The sequence below is a fragment of the Engystomops pustulosus genome, chromosome 5 (assembly GCF_040894005.1).
Source record: "Engystomops pustulosus chromosome 5, aEngPut4.maternal, whole genome shotgun sequence".
Taxonomy (NCBI): domain Eukaryota; kingdom Metazoa; phylum Chordata; class Amphibia; order Anura; family Leptodactylidae; genus Engystomops; species Engystomops pustulosus.
In genome coordinates, this window is record NC_092415.1 from 31,092,986 (window position 1) to 31,120,381 (window position 27,396).

General features: G+C 38.0%; 1 protein-coding gene across 7 annotated transcripts in view; it reads right to left on the minus strand.

Moving 5' to 3' along the window:
* Nucleotides 1-3,956: 3,956 nt before the first annotated feature.
* Nucleotides 3,957-27,396, minus strand: part of RUNX1T1 (RUNX1 partner transcriptional co-repressor 1) — a 110,472-nt gene continuing 87,032 nt past the window's right edge. For 6 of the 7 annotated variants that reach the window (XM_072151522.1, XM_072151521.1, XM_072151525.1 and 3 more), the window contains exons 6-11: nucleotides 25,082-25,332; nucleotides 24,395-24,480; nucleotides 21,973-22,177; nucleotides 16,112-16,180; nucleotides 12,238-12,428; nucleotides 3,957-6,392 (exon numbers count right to left, since the gene is read on the minus strand). In XM_072151522.1, coding sequence (XP_072007623.1) covers nucleotides 6,117-6,392; nucleotides 12,238-12,428; nucleotides 16,112-16,180; nucleotides 21,973-22,177; nucleotides 24,395-24,480; nucleotides 25,082-25,332 — 1,078 coding nt within the window. In that variant the 3' untranslated portion in view covers nucleotides 3,957-6,116. The remainder of the gene's footprint in view (nucleotides 6,393-12,237; nucleotides 12,429-16,111; nucleotides 16,181-21,972; nucleotides 22,178-24,394; nucleotides 24,481-25,081; nucleotides 25,333-27,396) is intronic. The other variant, XM_072151527.1, reaches the window with a different exon arrangement.

The following is a 27,396-nucleotide window of genomic DNA, read 5'->3' on the forward strand; positions in this document are numbered from 1 at the left end:
ATTTCATCTTGTATAAAAAAAATTAACAGGAATTTTAACTAAAACTCGAGAGTACAAAGTTAGAGGGGCCGTCTTATACTGACCCAGATTGATCGATGTGCCTGAGGCTAAATTGGAAATCTTGTGTCGTTGAAGACTTCTTCTACTAGATTTTCTTTACACCACAAAATCATGTTAAAATCTCACAATTTTTTGCTAATTTTTTACATAACTTTGACTACTCACATCTTTCCATGATCATTTCATGAGACCAGGGACATTTGTCGGTGCACATAATTACATATTTATGCCTGAAATGATATAATAAATAAGCCTTTTGTCTTCTCATTCTGGTATCATGACCAACTTAAATGCAAACTTGGAAACATTTAAGGTGGCCCTAAGGTGGCCTATGTAAGGTGGGAGCACTATTACAAAACATTGAAGCTCAGTAACATCTGTATGTTTAGACTAGAAAGCTTTGCTAGTGTTCAGAGAAGTTCAATGGTGGCTGAAGGCAGTTTAAAGCAAGGGCCGGCAACCTATTTGGCTGATAGAGCCATGAACCACACATATTTTGAAATGTAATTCAATGAGAGCCATACAATATGCATATGTCCCCTACTAGATAAGTAGCCCCAGCACATGCACACCGTTTTGTGGTGCAGCTGCACTAGGCCTCAATGCAACACAAATTAGGGGGCGCTCCGGTGCTCAGTCGGACCGTGCACCCGATTTAACATGCAAAGTCTGTTGCACGCCCTTTGTTTTGTGGTGCACCAGAAAAAAATTGGTGAACTCTATCGGGCCAGTGCAGGGAAGTGACAGATTCATGACTTCTAGCGCACATTCTTAGTGAAACGGTTGCACCGAGCATTATACATAGGCAGCCCACTTTTAGTGTTGTTTCAAAAACATTCTTAGTAAATGTGCCCCATAGTGCGCCATAAAATTGGTTAATTGGGTAATAATACTAGTAAGGTAAATTACCAGACAAGCCAAATCTTCAGAGGTATTATTCTAATATGTCATCAAACAATCCTGGTCAAATACTGTAACAATCTGCCTATCATAGCAACTGTATAAGATCAGTTTTCACCTGACTTATTGAGATATGGTATACATTCTTAAAATATACATTTCTTAATAATAAGTATCAAGTCTGTGTATTGTCTTCTGTTCTAGGAATAGGTTAAAGAACAGTATCAGTATCAGGTTGCCCAGAATTTAAAGGCTCCATTTCCCACATACAACTTACTAGAGCAGGGGTAGGGAACCTATGGCTCTTAAGCAAGATGTGACTCTTTTGATGGCGTCATCTGACTTGCGGGCCATCGGCTCTTTAATAAATAGCGATCGTGGCTGTGTGTGTCTAACACAGCACTGATCACTGGACACAGGTAGTTATGTTATCGCTGCCTGCATCTGTTGTGCGGTCCAGTTGCTACAGCTGTTGTTGCTTAGGCAATGGTGCTTGGGTCACAGAGAGGAATGGACATCAGCATCCGGTGTACAAGATCTGGGCGCCATCACCAAAGCAGTGACGGAGGCGGTGCTGGGTCATAGATACCGATGAGTAGCTGACTGCAGGAATCGCAGGTAGGTGAGTATTCATTTCAGGTACCTTGCACAATCCACTTTTTCCTGTAAAGACCTTATTAAAAACCAGCCATAGGGATATATAGGAGGTTCTGTTCGTCAAGTTTTGGCCACCTGAAATACGATAGCGCTTCAGTACTTTGCGTTATGTCCAACCATACCTCTTTTTTATCTACACATGTAAATCAAGGATTCTTGAACTTTTCAGGTCGGAACCGCCACTGCCTGAAGGAGTTTGGTAGATATCAGATCAATGGTCCAAATATTGGCCAACCAGCCCCGAGTTGGCACAACACTTACCTTCTCCCACGCCACATCTTTTTCAAGTCTCAACATCTAACTTTCTGGTTTTTACTAATGTTAACATCTATGAACACACATTGCCTTCCGAGTGGCCAATAAGTTGTGTTTGTGGGCAGTAAGACCTCGCTGTAGACTAAAGTAGATTTCAAAGCTCCCCTTTCACTTTGACTACCTTAAATATGATAGACCCTTCAGTACTATGCATTACATACAACTACACCTTTTATTTGGCTACAAATATAAAGCAAGGATTCTTAGACTTTTCAGATCGGAGCCACCACTGCCAGCAGGAGTTTAGTAGATATCAGATTAAGTGGTCCAAGTATCAGCCACCCAGATCCTAGTTGGCACAACACTTACCTTCTCCCATGTCCCATCTTTTTCAACTCTCTACTTATTACTTTTAGTTTTTGGCAAATTTTAACCTCTTTGAACGTTTATTGCTTATATGAGTGCCCAATATGTTGTGTTTATGGGCATTAAGACCACCTCATGGACTATAGTAGATTTGGAAGCCCCTCTTACACAAATACATATAAATAATGTAAATATAATCACCAAAAATGAATCAATATATTGTGTCTTTTTTATGTTTTTATTACACAGTAAAGAATACAACAATACCTGAATCATACTTTAAAGATTCACAGGTTGACAGACCATACATTACAGTCCAACTAAAGGAAAAGAATAAACAAGAACCCACAGTTCAGACATAGTAGACTTGAAAGCTCAAGATTATGCTGACAAAAGCATGATGTCTACCCCCCCCATTCACCCAGTGTTAGTCTACCGTTAACTCGTGGTACATGTCTGAATTAAGTATTGCACAACAACTTTTTTTTCACAATAACGTTGCAGAACCCAAAACAAAAATTATGATTTAGAAAAAGTACTTCAAATCTGCATTTCAACCGTCTCCAATTTGATTTACTGTCCTCTGAAGAATTCGGACAACATGGAGTCACCTTTGCCCACCCCACCCCAACTTTAAAGTATTCCAGACTTAGGCATGCTTTGCATTAGTGAACCAGCCTTGTATTTTATATCCCCAAGACATGCACCTACAAAAATTAAAGCTTAAAAAAAACAGGAAAAGGAAATTTAAAAAAAAACAAGACGATAGGCGGCCCTATCACAGAGTCATGTGACAGGGTTAAAGAGAAAGACCAGAAGGAAGAAGAAGAGGGGCAAGAGTTAGAGAGAGGGTGCCCTAAGCCTATCAGCGACCACCATTTAGTTATATCCAATGATGAGAACTTTTTTTTTAACTTTTAATGTGTTATACCTACAAATTATACTCTCACGTAGCCTGCAGATAAGTGACAAGCAAAAAGGAAAGTAATTTTTTTCTTTTTTTATTAAGATAATGAGGTCTGCTTTGTTACCAAGAAGTGATATGGTTTGCAGCTGTATGAGCTTTGCTTTTGGTATCTGTTTTTTATGCCCATTTGGTTTGACTAGACCAGTTTTGATAGCTACTGGTGCAATATACATGCTGTCAGAGGTAGAGTGAAACTTTTTGCCACTGAGGAGACTGTAGCAAAATAGAAGGAAAGAAAGAAGAAGATAGAAGAGAGAGCTCAAAGTTAGGAGGAGGGAAAGGAGTATCTGATGTCACTCAGGGTGCCCTGAATCAAAGTAATGAGACGTACTGTTACTAACTCATAATACAGAAATAAAAGCTTAGGTACTTCGACAGATGACATGATTTTTAGAAATTATTGAAAATTTTGGAAATTTGTTTCATTCCTTCCTACACACGACGTACAAGAACTCCAATAGAAAAGACTGCCCAGTGTCAGAGACAGACAAGAATAATACACAATGGATCTCGGAGCACCATGGCAAGAGATCACTTGTTGGAGGTCCTGGTCATGTGCTTCATTCATTTTTATACTGTCCTTTGGCTCCCAATACAATTGCAGTTAGTGACCATGTCTTCAATTGAGGGATTTTTAGACCCGATTTAGTATGAAGTACGATAGAGAACATACCCAAAAAATATGACAAACAACATAAACATTAAATAGTAGTGTAAAAATACTGCAGTATGGTATTATATCGTGTGATGCAGGTAATATACCTTAGTGTATAATCCAATACCCCAGAAACTTTAAAGCACAGAACCAGTCCCTAAACAAGGGATAAATAAATACCACAAAAAGTAAAGCTACAAGTCCCATGACCATCAAGAAGACACATTTCCCTCTAACTTGCATTACTTGCTATCATGGGAGATGTAGAACAGATGGGCTGAAACATTGGTTTGTCCTTGACTTAGGTTTTTTATTATTATTATTATTATGTTTTTTCAACTGTTTTGAACCCAGATATCTGGTCTGGACACTGGACATTAGAAATAAAAAGATCAAAGAATTCGCACTGTACCTTACTGGACATGTTTAACCTGCTGATCTTTTGGAATATAGTATTGGTGCTTTAGGAAATTTTTAAAATTTTGGTCCTTAAGATCAGTCTTTGGCTGACTTCCCTTTCTGTTTAATACTGTATGACCTGACATTCAGCAGTTAAAGCTGTCAATCTACACCTCAGCATTTGGAAAAAAAAATCTAATTTTCATATTTAAAATCAGAAATACATAGTCTTACAGCAATACACATGCACTGCCCTTTAACATTGACGTGATATTTTGTTTTTGTTTTTTCATTTTTATTAAAAAGTCCCTATTTTGTGAGTCTTTAAAAAAAAAAATAGGCAAAATGAAAAAATAAAAAAAAAATGAGAAGATAAACCAAAATATCCACTATGGTTCTATGCTACTGTTAGATCGAATGGTGAGGTGGACCTAGGATATTCAAAAAGGAGTATTCAAAAAAAATGCATGCCTAGGGAGTCATTGTGACAGTGCAAAAATACATTTATGTACATCCCTCCTACAAAAACACCGATAGGTTAGCATTCCGTGAAGCATGCTAGTTTTCAGGAAAAAAAAAAGAATCTTATAACAGAGTGAATTAGCAGCTCCGGTAAATAGCGTTAATTTTTTTTTTTTAACTTTCTTAAAGACAAAAAGGGCTGTTTGTACTACTAGAGATTTATCACTTACATTTACAGATATAAAAGCAGCATAGAAAGAGATGGGTTTCTCACCAGCTAAGAATAAAGAGGTTAAATGTGGGCATGATTAGAACTACGATGCATCTTCACATTTGTCCATCACATTTACAAGAAAAAACACCATTGGGGAACCTCACAGGACAGGAGTGTTTGAAACACCGAGAGAACTACTAGCTTTTTTTTGTTTTAAAGGTGAAACAGTATGGGATGGAAAATTCTTTTTCAGTTTGAAGTGGGCTGGAGCTGAAGCCACCGTGAATACATCATGTTTGTTTTTTTTTTAATCATTTTGTCGATTTCAATAAAAAAAATATTAGAATAGACCCGATTGTCTCTGTGGAACCTTGCAAAAGAGATTGAGCATCGAAAAAGTTTATTTTTGGGGCAACTGCTTGGTGTCGTGATTGCCAACTTGCTACGTAACTATTGGATCAGACAATTCCGTGTCACAGGAAAGGAGCTTTTACATGATGGCATTTCATATATCCCCACTGCAACTCATCTTTCTCCGTGTTGACCTGGATAGTACTGTAGTTGTTTCAGAAACAAAAAAAATGATGAACATCTGTGGTTTCTTCCAATCTGCTGCACATCTGTGAGTTTTTGTAGCGGGTCTTCAAAGTTCAGTTCGTAACCCATGGACGCCATTCATCTTCTCGTTAAAATGTCTACTGCTGTATCCAACGCTTATGCCCTTGAGGGGGTTCATCTTGACTATTTTTTTTCCCTTTGTTGCTATAAAGAACATTGTGATTTTATTTTTCATGTGAGCAGTTTTTGCTCTCAACAGCAGTTAGCAATCTCTTGGTTTGCTGTTTGGTAAAGCATTTGTTAATGAGGTCATCTAGTTTTAAATCCCAGCTACTGGAAAATACCAGGGAGGAGGTCAAATCTAGCATTGTGTTATATTCTGTACTCTCTTTCAGTTTTCTAAAGAAAAAGATATCTTTGATTTCCATAAGAAGTCATTGTGACCCGTTACTGGCCTTCACTATTACACTACTACCGCGAGATAGAAGTAGTCCATTGTTATTGTAGCAATGAAATATGATACTTCATTTAAATCTTTGAACATCTGAGAATGAGGACTTGGTTTTCATTGAGTCTGTAAAGTTTTCAAACAAAATTTTTGTCCTTGTTTTTTTTTTTTTAATTTAACGGGCAGCTGTCTCTATGGTGGACGGTGTGCCTGGAGTGGTCGATCGTGGAGTAGCTGCTGGTGGAGTGTCAATAGGGCTTCCCGCACCACTGCTTGGTGTGACCGAGGAGCTGACTGCTGGAGTCTCTCCTTGCTGTTGAGCTTGAAGAGTCTGTCCACAAATATGATGATGTTTCTCCCAGTCTTTGTGCTGACAGAATGATCCACAATACCGGGCGGTATTGCACCCACTGCAGGTTTCACTTGCTTTCCGTCCACAGTTCCAGCAACTCTACAAAAACATGAAATAAACAAGAAAATTCCATAAGAACATTTAATGGCTTAACTATGTTCATTGCCTCAAAGAGTAACATTAAACGAACTGTAAATTACAAGCACAGGTGGAAAAAGTACGAAATGTGTTCTGAACACATGGTGAGACATTTGTGCAAATCCACTGAATTTGCCTTATTATAGTGAAATTGCAAAATGCTATGTAAACAATCTGCTCCGGTTTTTCGGCAGCAGATGACAGAAGATGCTACCAGCAAAGACATGTTCTGACTTTCAAAAATAAATTTCATGTTTTTTTTACCTCTTTTGAGCTACTTTTTTCAAGTCTATAAAATGCGTTTGATATGTTTCCGTCATCTGCCAAACTTTACTTATAAGTTTGCAAAGCTTTGATAAAAGAGAAAATTTAGCGCCAGAATCAACTGAACCACCATGTATTTTACAGAAAGGGACCTGCCCTTAATTCTAGGATCAAAGGAAACCTTTAGGAGTCCAAATGGAAATACCAATACATACATAAACAAAATAAAAAAATATTTCTAATATATTTATTGTATCATAGATATTGGAAAGTTATATGTTTTGGGGAACAACCTTAGTTTCCATGTACAATTATTATTTGATCTACAATTATTATTTACTTGGATTTAGCCATAATGGACGACAATGGTGGTCAAAAAACCACACAGATAGGAAGGACCGGACCAGTTAAGGTTCAGGTTCGGCCAAATTCGGGTGAACCTGAAGGTTTGGTTCAGGTACCCGAACACTCACCATCACTGATAACACCTGCCAGGATGGGCTCCTCCAGGATTCTGTTATAGTGTGTGTTATTTTACTAGGCCAAAAAGTTCTCTTGCAGTATCTGAGATGGAGGTTCCTAACGCCTACTGTATATAGATTTGTAGATTTGAAATAAAAGATGAGAGAATAGGTGGCACTCACTAATTTAATAGCTAATAACTTTTATTTCAAAAACTAAAATGAGCAGTAGATATAGGGAGAGGGAGAAGAGTAGGAACATGCAGAAACTATTTGGTTCAGAATCTACCGGTGCTACTTCTAGCTTTCTTAGCCTTGTGCTGCTGCTGCTCTTCTCCCACTCCCTATGTCCAGGATATTAACTTTAAATTGGTGAATATCTTTGATTTTCTCTTCTCTTCTATTACAAGATTTGACTGCACTGTTTTATTGGGTATGACCACCACCTATGTTACATCAACATGTTATCCCCCAAGGTCAACTAAAGGATTGTCAACATCTATGACACTACATTTCTGAACTCCTGGCAGATAGTGTTCCTATTTCTTCTGTGTTATTGTTTTTAAAGAGAACATTTATTGTTAGATGGCAGAACCAGCCTTAATATGGATTCTGGACTCCATGTGCTGCTGTAAAGGTTCCAATGCAGGGAGGTAGTCTCTACAAGAGGCAATACTTATGCAGGGGAATACCTCTGTTTATATGGAATATGATGAAAAATGTCAAGTACCCTATCTATAAAATTAAAGGCATATAGAGGTATAGGGTTGACCTAGGAAAATCTACCATCAAAATCAAGCATAAAGGTAACTTACTCAAAGATCCAGGCACGGTGACTGTGGTAATCTTATACGTGTTATTCATGACCTCCTTCCTTCTAAAATCAACTCTTAGAATAATGCCAATGAACCAGAATGGCTCTAGGGAGCGTTATCAGAGCTCCTCCATGCTGTAGCTTCACAGGCTGTAACACTGTGTAGAAGCACTTCCCCCTTTCATAGCGTGAGATTACAGCAGACAGAGACGGGAAGTTCCAAGTGAGCAGGTGGAGGGGGAGACTTGCTCTTGCACAATGTAACAGCATGTGAAGCTGTGAGGGGCTCTGGTAATGCCCCCAGAGCCCATTGGGCTCATTAGCATAACTTTAGAAGGAAAAAGGTATTGGATAACAAATATAATAAGATTACTAAAGTCATGGTGCCTATATCCATGAGTATATGTCCCTGGTTTATCATGATGGCTTTTGATGGTAGATTTCCTTTAAGCATCTTTTCCACTAGTATTATGTATGATGCTTCTGAGCCGAACCCTTGTAATACATTATAACAATCTAATAACAATAATAGGAAAACAGATTGGTATGGTTAATATTTAGTAAAATTGTAGAAATATCAAATACTAAAAAAACTGGTTAAAACCCTTTATATCTGCCTGTAAACTATGGAACAGCCTTTCTGAGATTTTAGAAGGTACTGGAAAGTTTGCCATGTGGAAATATGGTATCTGTCCAATACTTTCTGGCTCCATCAGATTAAAATCAGATGTGGCTCCATTGAAAAGCATGGAGTGTACAGAATCAACCAGATAATTACAAATGCATGTGCTGGAACTTTTTTTTTCTTCTTTCTATTTCTAAAATTGCTCCCATCTTTTGAAAACACTTCAAAATATCCCAAGAAAAAAAAGTTTCCAAACGCAGAAACAGATGTTTTTTTTTTTTCTTTGGTAGTTAAACGTTGAGGTTGTAGACTGGATGTCTGGCATCACCTGCTATTAATTCACTCCTTCTGGTTTCAGGTTTACATTGTCTAAACTTAGCCGCGTTTTGGAGATGTCAAAATCTATTACAACACGCAGCAAATGGATTCAGGATATATTTACTTTTGCCATAGCGTGCAATTTTTCCCATATAGCACGCAACAATGGACTTTTATCGATACGCTGGGAGTCGCATAGCTACTACCAGACGTGGTAGTAAAACAAGGATATTATTTATTTGACTTCTTCAATATTGTAGGATTACTGTGTGTCTACAAAATATGATTTTTTTATTACAAATTTAAGTAACATCTTATTCGTGGGTGTGTGTTTGACATTAAATTACATATTCTTCTCTTCTGGAGGACTGATAAAGTGAAGGTAAAGAAAATAAAATTTATGGAAGTTTTTGTGGATCCTTGTTCTGAAGCTGCTGCCCCGGTGTTTACACCGTTGGCTGGGCCAGAAGTGTCAATGGTCAAGTCTATGTTGATGTTGGTCAGAAGCCTTGGTGGTTAAAGGAGAGCGATTGTTTTCCATCTGATGACCACGGAGTCCAATGATTGGTTTCAAATTTCACGTGACCATCAACATTTCCGGTCTAGCCATTGCCGTCTGAGGAACTGAGACCTAAGCAATGTAATTTCATTTTATTTTTACTCTCCTCCCATCCCCACAGGAGACTATTGTAGCTTTGATGAAGAATTCAGTGGTAAATTAAACTGACTTTTAACCAATTTTCCTCCTCTCTACCGAATCAACCCTGGATCAACATGAGGTTTGTCGGAGAAGGTTGGTATGATTTCTTTTGGCCACAAAGATAAAATCCACCCATGGCTATACTGAACCTACTTAGCCTAAAGTTTTATGGTGGTCTATGATTTGTTTCAGAAGCGTGCCATTTGGGAGGGTGTCTCTGTACAGTCCGACATTACTCAAACATTTTCGAATGCATATACTACATACTAAAAGGTAAGTGTAACAACAAGTTGGAAATGTATTCAAAAGGACTTTCTCTCAAGCTAATAATAATATGACATTACTTTTAATGGGCACTAAGTTCTATTTCCAGATAAATTACCCATAGTTCACGGTGTAGCACAGGACCCCTATAGAGGTGATTTATAGTGCAGCAGGTAGTATATGTATTTAGTTTGTGTGTGCATCTGGTCAATCCCAGTCTCAAATTACAGCTGCCTTTCACATATGTAAGAGCTGTAGCAAATTATGACCACATTCAGCAGCCATGACTCAACCTATCTCCTGCCTTGCACCTTTACATTGTCAACCCCCATTAAGGTGATTGTTCTAAAGTGCTGCACTATTAACAATAATGATGGCTTATTACATGGACAAGCCTATAAGATATAAGATAGGAGCTCCATGTTCTTCTGTCTAAGTATATAAATCCGGGGACCACATCTTGTCTATGACCTATATAATGAGGGTTCTCTTCCTGAGATGAAGGCTAATATCCTGGATAATAAAACAAATCCGAAAAAAAAGATGTAGCTCAATTTTAATCAATTGTAAAAATAAATGAAATTATTTTAGTAAAAGATGAAATTATATTTGCAAAATTGAAGGCTCCCTGAATCAGCTGTGTAGGACCCTGATAGAAAGCACTCACAATCCCTGCAGTGCCTCCACAGGTAAAACAGGGTATTACACTGCACTCATTAAAATCCATGCACTGGGTCCTCCAAAATAGAAATAGAGAAAGAGAAACAGTATATAGTATATATAGTATAGTGTATATAGTATAGTATATAGAAACAAATAGAAAGAGAAATAGAAACACTTTTTTGTAATTCTCTCTTCAATTTAAGAGCATCACATGAACTTTTACAAACTTTGCCTATAAGATGAGTAATTGTAGAAGGAAAGCGTACTACGGTTACACAACAAAGACCCAATTGAATGTGTACAAATATGTTCATCAATATCTGACTTGTTAACACGAAGATGCCAAGCCAATTATGGGCCGGTCTCATTTGATTCTTGCATGGAGCAGTGTGCTTCCCTTTAACTCCCTTCCTGAGAAACTTTCAGATGTTGCAAATCAATTCCTTTTGTCTTTGGGAACTCATCTGCTTTGCATTAAAATTAAACTCTGGGCATCTACTGATCCCACAAGGGTCTTTCATCCTCAAACATGTCTGCAACAAATTAAATTCTAGCTTTGCTTATTAAGACACAGTTACACGTTGAATCTGGAGCTCAACGCTAGTTTTTTGTTTTGACATACTTCTGTAATTGGAGTTTTTCAGCCTTTAGTTTATGTTTAATCCAATACATAAAAGATTATGTTCATGTGAATGATGTGAGATAGCTGACAGCAAAAAGGCGGGGGTACATTGTACAGGCAATGATAAGTTAAGAGTGTCACTTCCACATCTATCTATCTATCTATCTATCTATCTATCTATCTATCTAAAAAACGAAAAAAACAGCAGCACAGTCTATCCAGTATACAGAGATAGAGATCCGGGTGCTATCCTTGTACTCTCACCAGTCGAGTCCAAATGTAGACAACAGAAAATGGCAGCACTCCAATTGTGTGAAAAAAAGGGTGTTTATTCCATCCTATGCATAGGATGGAATAAACACCCTTTTTTTCACACAAATTGGAGTGCTGCCATTTTCTGTTGTCTATCTATCTATCTATCTATCTATCTATCTTTATCCATCTATATGTCTCATGTCAGTCTTTCTAGCTATCAATCTTATCTAACTATCTAATCTGTTGGACTGTTGACCACACCCCTTTTGCTGACTTACACCCATTTTTAGGTCTCCTCCATTTTAGCGATATAGTCCTATAAATGAATAAAAGGGGTTTTCCAAGACTAGTCACTAGACTAGTCAGGATTTATTCGGGTTTCTACATCAGTTTTCTGGAGTACATGCCCTGAAATATGTACCACTCCTTTACACCTTTACCCCACCTCCAAGCTAATTGGGCAAAGAGGGGTTTGAAAAGGGCAAGGCTGGCAGCGGTAGAGAAGAGGGCCACTGTATTCCTGCCCAGTCCCTGCACACAACCTTTAACCATGTGCCGGGGTATGAGACTACCCCCCCCCCAATTGTACAAAGGTTGTCCTTGATATTGCAGCTCAGCCCTACACAGTTGAACAGGACTAAGTTGCTACACTGAAGAATGAATCCCCATAGGCCTGCAATGCAGAACCAGCTATCACCGAAACTGTGAAACCTAATCGGTTAGCTGATTGGTGATCAATTTTTTCCTCAATTATCACAAAACTTTTTTTGTGCTTCCCATAAAGATGGAGCCTCGCTCATTTGTTGTGTCTTTGTCTTACCTCGTTTGAGTCTTCTTGTTGGTTGATAAGGGAGAGGGCATCCTCCGCCGCTTGCCTCTTTGCTTCTGCTACCGTCCTTTCCATTTTTGCCCTTTCTGTAGTTATCATTTCATGTGCTTTCCTTTCTGCCTCCGACACTGCTTTCTGAAGTTCTGCCATCGCTTGTCTTTTCACCTCGTTTACAGCTTCTTCTACAAAACAAAATATTGTCAGTAAATACGTGTTCTGTTGAGATCCACGGACCCAGGAGAACTGGAACCATTCATAATTACTACCACTGATGGGGGTTGTACATTCTAAATAGTGATAATAATGACTTCCTATCCTGGAAACTGATGGTATTTTACCTTTATCCATCTTTACCAAAATAAGCAGTACCTCCACTGCAGGTTCATTAATCTGTACATATAACCTGGGCTCCTAGAATACTGCAGACTTGTCTATATAATGTGTATGCAGTGTATGCAGTTCAAAGCGGTTGTAAAAAGATGGATATCCATCACCTTCAAACCAGTATGTAAAACCCATTGGTTTTACAAGTCCTAGTGCTGAGTCCTAGTCTTTCTTATGTTCCAATTAAAGGGGAAAAATGTGTTTTTACCTAGCTCTGGCAGTCTGCAAATCTCGTGCATGAACACTAAGACTTTCCTTGCACAACAGGCTGGATTGGATTGTGCCTGTGCAAGGAAACCCATGTGAGGTTTACAGTCTGCTGTTTGACATCACCGGCAGTCAAAGACAAACACTAGTGGGACCTGGCTACAATTTACATACAAGGGGTGTGCATAAATTATGAGTGGCCGCAGCCAGGGGGCACTCTGGAGAGCACCTAATGACTATAGAACTGCCCTAATGACTATAGAGTATATACGGACTATGTAGAATGGCTGTGGAATGTATGTTAGGGTAATTCTGCCGCCATTCTGAAAGATTTGGAAATAACCGAAATTGATTGAATGGTAATGCGGTTATATAGTGCAATTTTGATGTGGCAGCAGTGGAAAAGCTCAATCTTTGTCCATACACTGTTTTATATTATACAGGCTCCTCCCACATTGTATAACAAGGGGCTCTAGCCTCTTAATATATCTGGCGGCCATTCGTGTGCCCAGACTATTCTATGCCAGGTCCTGCCTAGCATAGAACTGCATTTCAGCCTGCTCCAGGAACAGGCCCTCCACAGTCTGGTACACCCCTCTCAATGCCCCTCTACTCCTCTTTGACATGGAGCTGGCATAATGGGGAAAATAGTCACAATTCCTGGCACATGCCAGTAAAAACCATGATACATGTCTTCCATAATGTGTAGGCTGCCTCAAATTGGGGAATATTTTTTATATAAAAGTTGAATCATTGCATCAATTAGTTTTAGTCTGTTTTTTAAAAAGTATTGAGCAAACATAATCGCTCATGTCGGGTAAATACGGAATATGGAATTTAGGAATGAGAATTAAGTGGGTTCACTTCCCATTCCCATTGATATGGTATGATTGTAGATACACAACATTACATAATTTTTTTTAAAATACAATTTTTTTAAATTTTATTTTCTATGTTGCCGTGTTTTACAATCACCAGCAAATATCAATGTTAAAGTTATAACCGAATAAATGTATAACGCTGCCTGCAATATATTTCCCACATATGACAGATTTTTTTAAAATTACTGACACTAATTAAAACAGGCCCGTGGAATCTGTCATCTGTTTTTTTTCCATCGTGCCATTATACAGAGAAAATCCTTTGTTCTACAGTGATATAATTGGTTATGTTAAGTTTGATTTGTAACATAGGTAGAAAAAAGATTAAAAAAAAAAAATATTACACATTACAAAAAAAATTGATTGAAGAATTTTTTATTCTTATTCATTGCATAAACAGAGACTAAAATATTTTATTTAAATAAAAATGAAAATTAAATGATTTAATTTAATTATTGTGAAAAGATATCTTCCTCTTGATCCAGTTTATCTCAATTTCATCTTTATTCAAACCAAAATGACAATGAATAATTGAAAATTGAATAAGCGGTAATTATTAACTTGGCAAACGTTGTAACCAATTAACACTCTATTAAAACTAATTATGACATGTTTCATTCAAGTGTTTTCACCTAATTGTTTCCCTCGCTTAAAAAGCACCTTAATTAAATGTTCTGTTTAATTAAGAACATAGATTTCTAATAGAATCATATTACCAGATATTAAAAATTAAGAATGAATGAATACTCTTCCGAAAGCAATCTTTAAAACCACGGATGAAATTCATTTACCCACAATCCATGAGCAAAATGGCAGATTTAAATTTTTTTTTTTTTACTCAAATTTTAAAAATTCTATAAAATTAAACCGTAATTAAATATAACTACAAATAATAGAATTTAATCAGAGGAAAATCAGAAAAAAAAACGTTCTAGAAATATTGTTTCATTATTATACTAAAAACTGTCAACGTGGCTTTTTTTAAGAAAAAAATTTTAATGTAAGGGGGTTCTTAATATTTCAAGCATCAACGATCCAGTCTGGGCCTAATTTACTTTGAATATTCAAGGTGAATTAAAATTCTATCTGAGTGGCAATACAGGACAATAATTTTTGCTTACGATCAAAGCTACAGCTTGACTAATTGTATATGCTAATCAGGCAATTTATATTTAAATTATGCATTCCTATTCTAGTCCCACAGGCACACACAGCTCTGCACAGAGAATTGATAGGATGCTCGCAAGGTGCTTGCATATTTATTACCAAAATGCAAACAAACCTTGGTTACTCGAAAAGAGGCACATACCGAACGTGGTCTCGCTAGTGTTTTATTATGATCATTAAAATTTTTGTTAAATGAAGTGATTAATCGAATAGATAGTTTACAATCAAATGAAATTTCATGTTTGCCTAAATGTGGAATATTGTATTTATTTACAGATTTCTAAGGCATAAGATGTTAGTCATGGATAATTTTATCAATTAAAGGCCATGAAATATATTTAACGTCTTTTATATTTCCTTTTTATTCAATTGAAAACAATTTACAGCTTATAGACATCATACACAACACCAAAATGTAGACCCTTTAGGCTACCCTTACCAAAAAAAATGGGTGTAAACGATAACAAAACTGGCAAAAAAAATAACTACCAAACTCTTCCTCTCCTGTCCCGTCATCGATATAAAAAACATTAAATATGATTCCGAACCTTCAACTGATTAAAGGTTCTAAAATATATTTAATGGTTTTCATATCGTCTTTTCATTAAATTGTAAATAGTTTATGGCTCTATAGATATTATGCAAAAAAACAAAACTATGACTATAAAACATCTAGGCTACCCTTGCCTAAAAATGGTAAAAAAAAACAACCACAAAACATCTTCTAAACTCCTCCTTTCCACTTCCTGTCACAGTATATTTTAGATTTCTTTTTTTAAGTGAACAGAACTAAAAATATTTAAAAAATCCTCCAAAAATATAATAAAATATCAAAGAAATATTTCTATTTTTATATCTTATTGTTAATATGATAAGCTCAAGGGTAAAAAAGAACACGCATTCTGACTAATTCAAAGCAAACTTCATTCACGATTTATAATTTATTCCCCCGAAACATTAAGGACTCATCTCAACAATACAGCCTAATGGGTACATGCATAGTAATCACATAGCAAACATAAAAGATCAATAGTATCTCCGGGGGTTGAAGATTTTCTACAAAGGAATTCCGCAGTAACCTATATTATAATTTTGAGCGGTTATTGAGGATTATTGCAATTTTGCTCTGTTACTAATCAGTCTGTTTTCTGATTCCTCACATCAGTGCATTAACAACTGCACACATCTGCCAGAACACTAGGTCTGTGTTTTTAAACAATCCTTACCAGCTTTCTTCCAAATTTCCTCTGGCACATATCCAGAAGCGGGCCTGTGAAGGAATTCCCGATGCGATTCTGCAGAGGAGGAAGAGAGAGAGGGGAAAAAAAGAACACATTGAGAGTATTGCTCATTTGTTAGTACTTGAGACTGACAGTAAAGCCCACTCTGATATCACGCTGCAAGTATTGTCTACTGTACACAGAAATCTCATTGTCACAGCTGTTTCATGCCTTCTGTAGGAATGTCGACGGCGTAACACCATGACATTCTCTGACAGATTGCAAATATTCCAAAGAAATTAATGCAAATGGGATTTTATACGGCGAGCAGCACTGACTGTGTCGACTGTGAGCACCGGGCTCAACAATATCAACGTCAAGCATGTCTGACACAAGTGAAGGATTTCATTGGTTAATATTAATACGTATATGTATCAGTGGGGGGAATTTATTACGACTGGTGTATTGAACGCCAGTCAAAATTTACCCCCACCGGTGCATACCGGATAAACTAAGATGCTCCAGCCTCTTGGTAAATCCAGAGGTGGAGTCGGAAGTCTCTGCCAGGTCCGACCAGGTGGAGATTTACCATGTAGTCTCCATCGGTATTCTGGTAGAGACTATAGTAAAAAATATGGAAATCTGGCAGACGAGACATGTAAAAATTCCCCCTCTGTGTGTCCTTCATACATACAATATAATATTTTAAGTTGCAATACATAATAGTAGTCATATACAATTGTCGATCATATACTACATGATGTTATTTTAGAATTTTACGCCTAGATTTTACTTAACTACCACCTCTAAGTTCACCTAATAATAACCAGCATGGAAAAGACTACTTCATGCGCTTTCCATACATGGCATTCCCATTTCCAAGTGATCTGTCGTTTTAGAGAAAATGTAAAGGTTTGGGCAAAACCTTCTGCTGCGCCTGTTTTCTTCTTTCTACATTGTCTATTACTCAATATCTCCACTTACACATCGAGTACAGACATCTTTCATAGAAACAAGGTGTCAAAGGAAGAAACAAGGCACAACGGCAGACACAGCCACGCCCCCAGAGCACTAAGGAGGCCATTTGCATTTTAGCAAAATTGGTAATTTCTTTCAGCAAAGATTGATGAGAAACAGGAAATGTCTGACTGCAAAGCTCATAAATTGCCATATACCACGCTGGTTTTAGTTGTTAAGTGATTTGGGAGCTGGTAAATTCCCTTTCACTCATAAAGTCAAAGAGCCGTACAATGTATTTAATGATGCCTATCTACACAACCAAAGTTAAGCACTTGAATGCGTATAAATGAAAAATTAGGCAACCTTGCAGATATTTTTTCACTTTAAAACATTATTCCCGTCTACAGCTCTTACTCATATATCTCCATGGTTTCAGATAAGAAACTGACTCTGTGAAGTCGATTGTGCACTCACATAATAAGATGTCTTCTAGCCTTACAAAGTTAAGTAAGCACAAAGGGACAATATTTGGGGGATGCACTTATTTATGAACTACATCCACAAAATGATAGGAACCTTCCAATTAAGTCTATTGGCAAAGGTCTATATTTGGGCATTTTAATCAATAGAAAATCTGAAAAATGCCAACATTTACCAAAACCATCACAAAACCCAATAAAACATATATACATTTGGTATCCCTGTAATCATACTGACCACAAGAATAAAGAGGAAGGGTGAGTTAAAACGCACAATAAGAGCCGTAAAAACAGTGCCTAGAAAAAACTGGCGCAAATGATTTTAAGTAAAGTGCACCCCATAAGGAATGGTCATACATGGTCATACATGGTCATTATATTATCATTAGAAGGGCCAATTTATTTTGCAGAAAAAATGCCCTCATAAAGATCAGCGGACCCGAACTTAGAATTTAGGTGCGTACCGGGCTATCCGGTCATTTTGCCGAATTAGCAGCCAAAGAGCCATTCTGGCAAATTGATGAACCTAGCCAACTAGCTATGGTTGTGATGGGCCAGAAAAACACCTCTGGCTAGTTGGACAGGGGCGTCACTTTGCCGGATTGGCTCTACGACTACCAATCTGCAATATGTCCATGGTGCAGGACGCACTTGTACCCCAGATCCAAACTGAGAGTGCTGGTCCACTTATGTTTAGAGGGGAACAAAAATTGAAAATGCAAAAACGAAAAAGGTCACCAGCAGAAAGGGATTACTGCAAAAAATGTTTTAAGCCACTTATTATCAATATATATGAATATATTTAACGTTCTTTGAGGCCTACAATAATTACCAAACCACAAAGTCCAATAGAGAGCTATGACCAAAACACGTAAAAATTTTGTACTGCACAAAAATCTGACTGCTTTCATACTACCCTAATGGTGCATCAGTGATGTCATAAGGTTTTGGTGTTGAGGATTCATCTGAAGATGTAAAAAAGGCTTTCACCTCTTCCGTGAGAATAAAAACGAAATGTTGTAACCATAGAAATATTTCAGAGTGGAGAGAGAACTCTTCCAAGAACAGATTAGCCAAGCTGTTGAACAGCTGTGAAAAATATATGACAAAACTATGTGGTATTACAAATTAGGCACTAAAAATACTTTGTTGTGATTTTCATCAGACTCAAATTATATCTGATTATTTGCAGTGTTATTCTATCTGGGAGTCTGCTAGCCAAAATACTGGAGGTAACATTCAGCTACACAGAGAAAGTCATATTTTCTCATTAAGAAGGAGATAAGGGGGTGGCATGGGACCGTTTCAGCCGTTCAAAGATAGTCGCTAGGAAAATAGAGTAATTTGTAAGGATTTTGGTTTATGGTCATATGCCTCGTCCCAATTATATTCAAATTTGTCTCTATATTTATGTGTCTCAGCCGGGAGTCTGCTATCGAGACCAAGGTTCATTGAGCCTGGGGTAAACTCCCTAACTGGAAGAAAGTCAGAAGTCTACAACATTTTACTGTTAGGTAAATGAAGTCGTGGGGTTAGCAAAGGCGCACAAAATTTCTCCATGTTCATCAAATAACTAATTCCAACAGCCGTCCCTAAAATAGTTGCAACAATAAGTGTATAATAGTGACCAAGTAAGGTGACCTGGTACTAGTTCGAACTACAAACAGGGTAACTACAATGAAACAATATTCCCAAAAGAATGGAATGTAAGACACAATGGGGCAGATTTACTTACCCAGTCCTGTCGAGATCCAGCAGCGCGTTCTCAGAGGAGGATTAGGGTCTTCCAGCGATTCAGGTAGTGCGCCCGATGTCCACCAGATGTGCTGCTGCGCTGAATTCCGTCGGAGTTCACTGAAGTTCACCGTCCTATGCTGGGTGCAGGTAAGCAACACTTTTTTTTAAAAAAATGCGGAGGTTTTTCCGAATCCGTCGGGTTTTCTTATGGCCACGCCCCCTGATTTCCGTTGCATGCTTGCCGGCGCCGATGCGCCACAATCCAATCGCGTGCTCCAAAATCCCGGGGAAATTCAGGGAAAATCGGCGCAAATCGGAAATATTCGGGTAACGCGACGGAAAAACGTGATTCGGGCCCTTAGTAAATGACTCCCAATAAGTACTAGATAGTTCAAAAGTGAGAGTTATAAATGAAATGTATAGTTACCTAAAGTGCATTATAAAATTAAGAAGGGAGCTGGAGGTATCTTTGTGCCCCCCCCCCCCACCCACTATGCACAACTGGACGCAAGTGTTTGGGCTGGAAGGAACTGATGAAGGTCAAAGGGGCATCTGTTTATAGTCATCTACTTAATGGGAGTTATCCATATAAAATTTACATGCACCTCTTTAGCTAGGCCTAAAAAGAGTCTAAAACTATAGGGAATGAAGCCTGGAGATGTACAACTTTATAATATATGTCATGTTGGAATTCTGCCTCTAATGGAGCAAGGGGGTATGACAACTATAGTAGGGCGTCATTGTAGAAGCTATTTCCTTATCGTGTAAGACCCTTTAATAAAAGTGTGATATATTTAGGGGAAAATACCTATTTGTAATTTCTTGAAGAATTACATATTTTCGAAAACTGAATATCTGTGGCATAACATTTTTAAATTATTATTTAAATGATGAATCCTAAGGAGCTATTACTATATTTACTGAAAACATATCTACGATCTACAACTGTATTTTGTGTTCAGTTACACAGCAGATGTTATTCCAACGTAAATTGCGTATGGGAAGTATGGGAACCTTTCATTTGTGAATGTGACTATTAGCTTCTTAATGTCAGACATTCAATTTATGGATTACTGGCCCTTTAAATCATAAATCATACACTAATAAAAAGTAACTCAGCCTCTCAAAAATGATGAAACCTAACAGAAAGCAAGACATGGGCGAAGCTATGGAAATAGGCCGTCTGAGGAAATGGTATAGACAATAAAAGAGCAAGTATTTATTTTGGCACAAAGCGCTTGCTGTAAAATCCCGAGAAAAACAAAACTGCCTGCACTATCGATTATTTTATATTTTGTGGAAAAACACACGTGCTAAACCTTACTTAACCTAAAGCTTGAGGAAAATCATAAAAATTTGGGCAACATTATTTCTATAACTATAAATGTAGACGCGGTGGAATAACATTGAGGCGGTGGAATAATCTGCATATGTATTATTTCAATCCTTTATCGAAAGGGAGGAAATGGATGCAGCCTGTTCTCAAAATATCAGGATTCATACAAAGTATATGTTAGGGAATAAAGCAGGAGTGAATAGATGACTTGATGGCCTCATGTCTCCACATCTTGGTTACACTAGAGTAATACATTCGAGTGGTGAAGCCCGACATGTAGCATAGAGCCAACATAAACGCAATAAAACATATAATGTTTTAAAAAAACATTTAAAAAAATCAGAGAATGACTTGGAATTTTTGGCAGGTTTTAGCACACTTAATCCAAGTCTAACACAAAAATATTACAGTTACATAAGGCCTGACATCTGTGCACCATGAATTATCCAGATGCCTAAACAGTTGTATGCCACAGATTCCTAATGAATAAAAAAAATCTCATACTGTGCACTATGGTTATTTGTATGGTTTTCAGTACAGTTAGGAAAGTGGTTTCAAACTATCTCTAAAAGGGTTGTCCAGGTATATAAAATATTTAGTATATGGAGGGGGGAGCTTTAAAAATAATAAAGAGCTTATTCTTACCTCTCCCCCCATCTATGATGTTGCCCATCATTGCTGAGATTCTGGCCGTGTCATTCCGACCACTGAAGCACCTCTGCTACAGCCTGAAACTAATGGTGTATTAGCCGTGCAGCAGTGGTGATTCTGTATACAAACAGAAACCCGTCGGTGATGGGAGCCAACACAGGGGAATGGGAGAGAGGAGAGAAGTGTATAGGCTCTTTATACATTTTAAAGCTTCCCCCAGTCATATATGAAAAAAACTGTTATTTAAAAACCACCCTTGATCTAAAGCTAAAGAGGAGCTTTTCCCACCTTCACCAAATCCAACTCTTTAAAAAATTCAAACCCTTCCTTTACTTAAGGCAGCTCTACCAATTGTGGTACAGTTGGAAGTTTTGTATAAAATCGTCAACGTTCCTCAGAAATCAGAGCCAATAAATAAGGCACACAAGGGGGGTCATTTACTAAGGGCCTAATCTACATATTATTAATCAAAAGCCATCAAACACCCCCTTCCATGTACCGATACAGGCAGAGGTAGTTGCCTTGCCTAACAAGTTAGATAGGCTTTATTTTACAATAAATACAGTTTATGGAGGCCAAGAAAAAAATTAATACATAACATCACATAAAGAATACATAAAACCCATCATCAAAATGAAGAGAATGGTCAGTTTAGAACCTTGGGACAAAGGTCCAAGGAGACTTCATTGGTTTTGCTAATATACCTAGGGGGACAGGATCTGGATTCACAGGGCTCTGTTGTCTGGAATGGCTGGTGCTGCTGCTACTGCTACCTTTTTTTAAATCCTCCGCATCACTGTACCGCCTGATCCAGTAGTTAAGTTCTTCCCGGTCAGCTTCCTGACATCGTCGTAGCACAGTGAGGGATCTTCTTGTTTTTTCCACCATATCCATTATGCAGTTTAACAGCTGTAAGGACAAGATCAGAAATAGAAGTTACTTACCACTTCATCATGAGATCCACAACATATGTAGAAGTAAATTTGACATATATACCCTGTACCAATATGACAACAGTCACTTAAGTTTCCCATTTTATTTTCGATTTTGCAACCACATTCGAGCTTGGCTCGAAAAGACACAAGATCTGTCCGTGAACATGCAACATTCATTAAGCCTAGCTTCCACACACTTGGATAGTACTTTCATCTGCCATCTGTGATGATGGTAAAGTTATTCATTTTAAATATATTATGACTTGGTAATCTTGCGTACTCGAAATTTGCATAGGACTGATCCACACGGCAATGGAAATGTAGGCCATTATTTAGCTCTCGACAGCGGTACATGAAGACAATGTACAAGATATAAAGATGATATATTGTAAATGAGTTAGGCAAGTGAAGCATAGCCGAGGAAAAAAAAATCAATTCAAGTAGCTTCTATGGAAAGTGCTGAAAAATTGGCTGAACAGGATAACAGAAAGTGGGCAATATTTCTTTTTTACATGAGGCATCATATAATTTTCAATATAACTCTGCTTTTTATTCCTAAAATATATATCATGCATTTTTATTTTGTAATTAAATGCTTTCCCTTAATATTTCTGCCACTTTTGTCAAACACTCCCAACTATCATAATAATTAATCCTCAAGAAGTTCAAAGAGACACGATTCTTTTATGTCTGGCACACTTCTAAAGACACGGTCAACTGGAGATCATTAAGGTCAATGGCACCATAAAAGTAGTACAGGTGGCAATATAGTGAGGGACCCACACTCACGTGTATGCTGTCATCACATAGGTTACCAAGAAGATGGAAGTATAGGTGGGAGCCTTGGAGCAATGAACTTTTGACTTTATAAGTTGAATCAAGTTTGAACGTAGCTGGTGCTTACATACTCAAAGGGGTTGGCCAATTTATTTCATATTTGTTGTAATGTGTCTAAAGTGTAGGGGGTAGTATGTTAATTAATTTACCAACATACAATATATTTGAACTATCTTTAACCATCCGTCAGCAATCTCCGTTAGCTCCATGGAGATTAATGGAACAGAACGGTCATGCGCTGCCGTCTACTCCATTAGTCTGAGGAGCAGCAAGGGGTCGGTTGGACCCCTTGTTCTTGCAATCTGTGGGGGTCTCAGCCTGGTACCCCCACTGATCAGCAAGTGAGACCCTATCCCATGGATAGGGCCTAACTTGTGTTCGTGCGAAAATCCTTTAGGGCCTGGAAGGGAGATCGGTCATGGACAGTTAGGATCACTTGACCCTTCATCTGTGGTCATTTTATGGAAAGGAATATCAGGTGATGGGGTAAAATACATTTCTAAACCAGGGGCTTTACTTTAAATATCATGTCAGTGGTGCTGAACCTTTAATAGATGTATATCAGTAAATTACCTAAATTACCGTATATTCCGGCGTATAAGACGACCTGGTGTATAAGACGACCCCCCTACTTTCCTGTTAAAAATATAGAGTTTAAGATATATTCACCGTATAAGACTACCCCTTTTCCAACAGCCAGCTCCCCCTGTATATTGCCAGTCTGTACCCCCAGTATACAGCCAGCCCCCCTGTATATAGCCAAACTGCCCCCCTACTGCCAGCCTGTACCCCCAGTATACAGCCAGCTATTATACAGCCTGGCAGCCCCCCAATTGTGCAGAATGCCAGCCCCCCCAGTTTGCATCCTGCCGCCTCCCCCTCTATATAGCCAGCCTGCTTGGCACATTGATAATACAACAGCTTCTCACCTTTCCTGCGATCTGCCGAAGCTCCGCTGCTACACTCCGGCCGGCGGTGACAGCTCATTGAGCGCTGGCGGCTCACAGAATATGACGTCAGCCGCGTGCCAACGTCATATTCTCTGCGACGCCGGCACCCACGGAGCTGTCACCGCCGGCCGGAGCGTAGCAGCGGAGCTTCGGTGGATCGCGGAAAAGGTGAGAAGAAACATTACCGGCGTATAAGACGACCCCAGACCAGACTGAAGATTTTTCAGTCTTCAAAAGTCGTCTTATACGCCGGTATATACGGTACCACACATTACAAAAAACATAACATAAAATGGACAACCTATTTAAGAATAAGTAGGGTTTACATAGGAAAAGTTTGTCAGGTTTGAAATCACTGACACCAGGATCTCCTGTATGTTGTGGAAACGTTAAGAGGTCCTTACGTGATCAAGGTGCTTCCATTCTTCTGCCCACTCTCTGTCTGTTAGTCTGTGGTCTATCATTTCTTCTTGACGTGCTCCATGCAACCCTAGACAAAGCAGATGTAAAGTCTCATGTAACACTAGTTAACACCCTTCTGAAAAATGGATTAAGTCTTTCAACAATTGTCTTAATGTTTTTTTTTAACTGGTGGAGAGTTGTCTCAGTGGAATATAAAAAAAAAACAAAGAAAATAAGAATCGCTAGAGAATTAATACATTCTGTGAATGTCATAAAGACAATAGAACATAACATACGGCTCAATAAAGACAACACACAATGTCAGAATGCATTGAATTCCTAGCTGTCAAGCAATTGGTGCCCACCATGGTCTCCGTAGGCACATCCCCACTGTCATCAATAAATCAGATTTCGAGTGTAGGAGATAAGCATCTCTAGTTTGGCTGTCAGGTCTTCAGTGGGAGTTCCAAGTGTTTAATTACCACTTTCACCGCAGAAAGCGACTGCCTGTTATTTCAAGTGATTTTTTCCTACACTTGAATCAATAGCAAATGTGATTTATTGACTTAGATTTAGCATTTTTAATATTCCCACACATTGTACTATAACAATGACCATAATTAAGCTAATATTCTCCACAAAGCTAGGCTAACAAAGGACAAATACAAAAAGACCTCCAGTTCTCTTACCCATAGGCCTGTTTCTGTCCCTGAGGTCCCTGTGGTTAGGGTGTCTGTACGAGTCCCTGTAGTGGTGGGCAATAGCCATGTCATCCAAACGATAATGCTGAGGTGGTGGTGGGGTAGGGTGAGGCAGACCATTGGGTTGATAGGATAAGCCATTATTTGGACTGTACCGCTGGCCGGGGCTTATAGTGCATGGCCGCTTGCTTGGATGCTCTGAGTGCAAAGGCTCTCTGTCAAAGCCATTTTCTTTGGTTCTGAAAAGAAAATATGTGTAATGTACTAAAAATGTAATCTACGTGTATTTTTTGATGGTACGTAGGCTTGACATCGTGGAGATTATGTACAACATGGGAAGGTCATTCCTGGTCCTTGTACTCATATCTATATACATAGTTAACCACAAGCAATGTCTCAAGCTTTGGAGAAAAGTTAGAATAACAAAAAATAAATTCCGAAATATAGAACTTTTCTACAGGTTTAATAACCCCCAGATTTGCTCTACACTAAGCCGGAAAAACGGAGTAAACAAAACCTGTGATGTAGAACAAATTATTAGTCTTGCTGAGAATAAAGTCTGATAGTGAGATAAATACTATGAGTTCTTTGCAACCATGACATGTCATGGACAAATTACTCAGTTGTGTTTTCCACTCACGTGTCAGGATTTTTTTTTTCACTCTTTCTGTGACTGATGGCTCCCAGTGTTATTATTGAAACAGATTGATCTTTTTAATGAGCCAGTTTAATAGACTCCAAAATCTCACCGTGGCTGCTCATCCGTGTTAGACCATATGCACCAAGAAAACATTCAGTAAAACATAAAGCTTCGCTGTCAGACTACTGAAACCTTAATAAACCTCAATCTACATTTCTGCCTGAAAGTGCACATAATGGAAATGTATATATAAAAAGCAACAACCCGATAGTGTTGTTGAGATAAATATGTTTTCAGCTACACTCTTTCCTCCAATCTACTGAGCCTTCCAGATAGATATTTATCTTCTAACAAGCACAATGAGGTTAAGGCTATGTTCATCGCAATAAAAAAAAAATATTTTATATTTTTTTATTAAGATGGAGTTGCATTTCCTTGTCCAAAATATTTTACATAAATGTCATCTGGCCCATTTGTTGAGATAGATGGGAATTATTGTTGTGGTTAAAGGACATCAGTTTACTGATGGTAGATGTGTCCTAATAAGAAGTTCCTGAGAAACACTGTTCCTTAGGACTTCTTTTATTTTAACTCTATATGCGGAAATTTAGAGTCATACAAGTTATGCTAATTACCATTTGGCGCTTCAGCTATGTCACCCCAGCACCTCAGAGAGCCTCATATTTTAATATATGCATTCCCTCTATAGTGCTGGTAGTCTCACCTATCACCTGCTCTATCAGCTCGGTGGGGGATGACCATGACATCAGTAAATTGAAGTCCTTTAAAGGAAACCTACCATGAGGAATCTACCATCAGAAGAAGATCTGATGGTAGATTCTTCCTGCCGACTTCAGCCCTAACCTGTAATTTAATAATCCGGGAATCAAACCTAACTGCAGAGGCTACTGGGGCGTGTACTAGCTTGGCCGAGCACTGGGAGTTAAGGATAGTACACGCCCCAGTAGCCTCTGCAGTTCATTTACATATTACCAAAATAAAGTTTTTAACAAATTAGGTTTGGATTCATAATTATTATACTACAGATTAAGGAAGAGGAATGGAAGGAGGAATCTACCTTCTGATGGTAGATTCCTCATGGTAGATTTCCTTTAAGAACAGAAAACACCAAGGCATCTATTTGTGCTAAAGTCTGGATCTATTTTGATCCCAGAGATATCATAGGTCAGAAGAACTTTGTAGGTCAAATTTTTAGAGTAAACTTCTGGTTCCATCTAGTCATATACTAAATGCAACATTTTCAATAGCCTAATTTTCAAGTTCTATTAGAAAGAAAAAAATAAGCTTCAAGTAGATCAAGAATGAATATGTCCATGAATAGGTTGAAGACATCTTACTGAATCTATTCAGATATGATTCAGATGCTTCACACAGTTACTACATATTGGCGTCCAATGAATATGAGCCAATACCACTGATTGCCCTTCGTCTTCCAGTCAATGACTGCAGTGGTCTCATGTCCGTATTGACACAATAGTGTTCTAGGGCAGTCTACAGGGACAGCAAAGAACAGGTCCAACACACCATTAGTAAAGTGAGTATTTTTTATAAAATTTTTTGTTAAACTTTATCACCGAACTATTACTGGTAAGATTTCTCAGGAGTTGACAATGTATAACTTTGCCAAAATATGTTTTCTTCA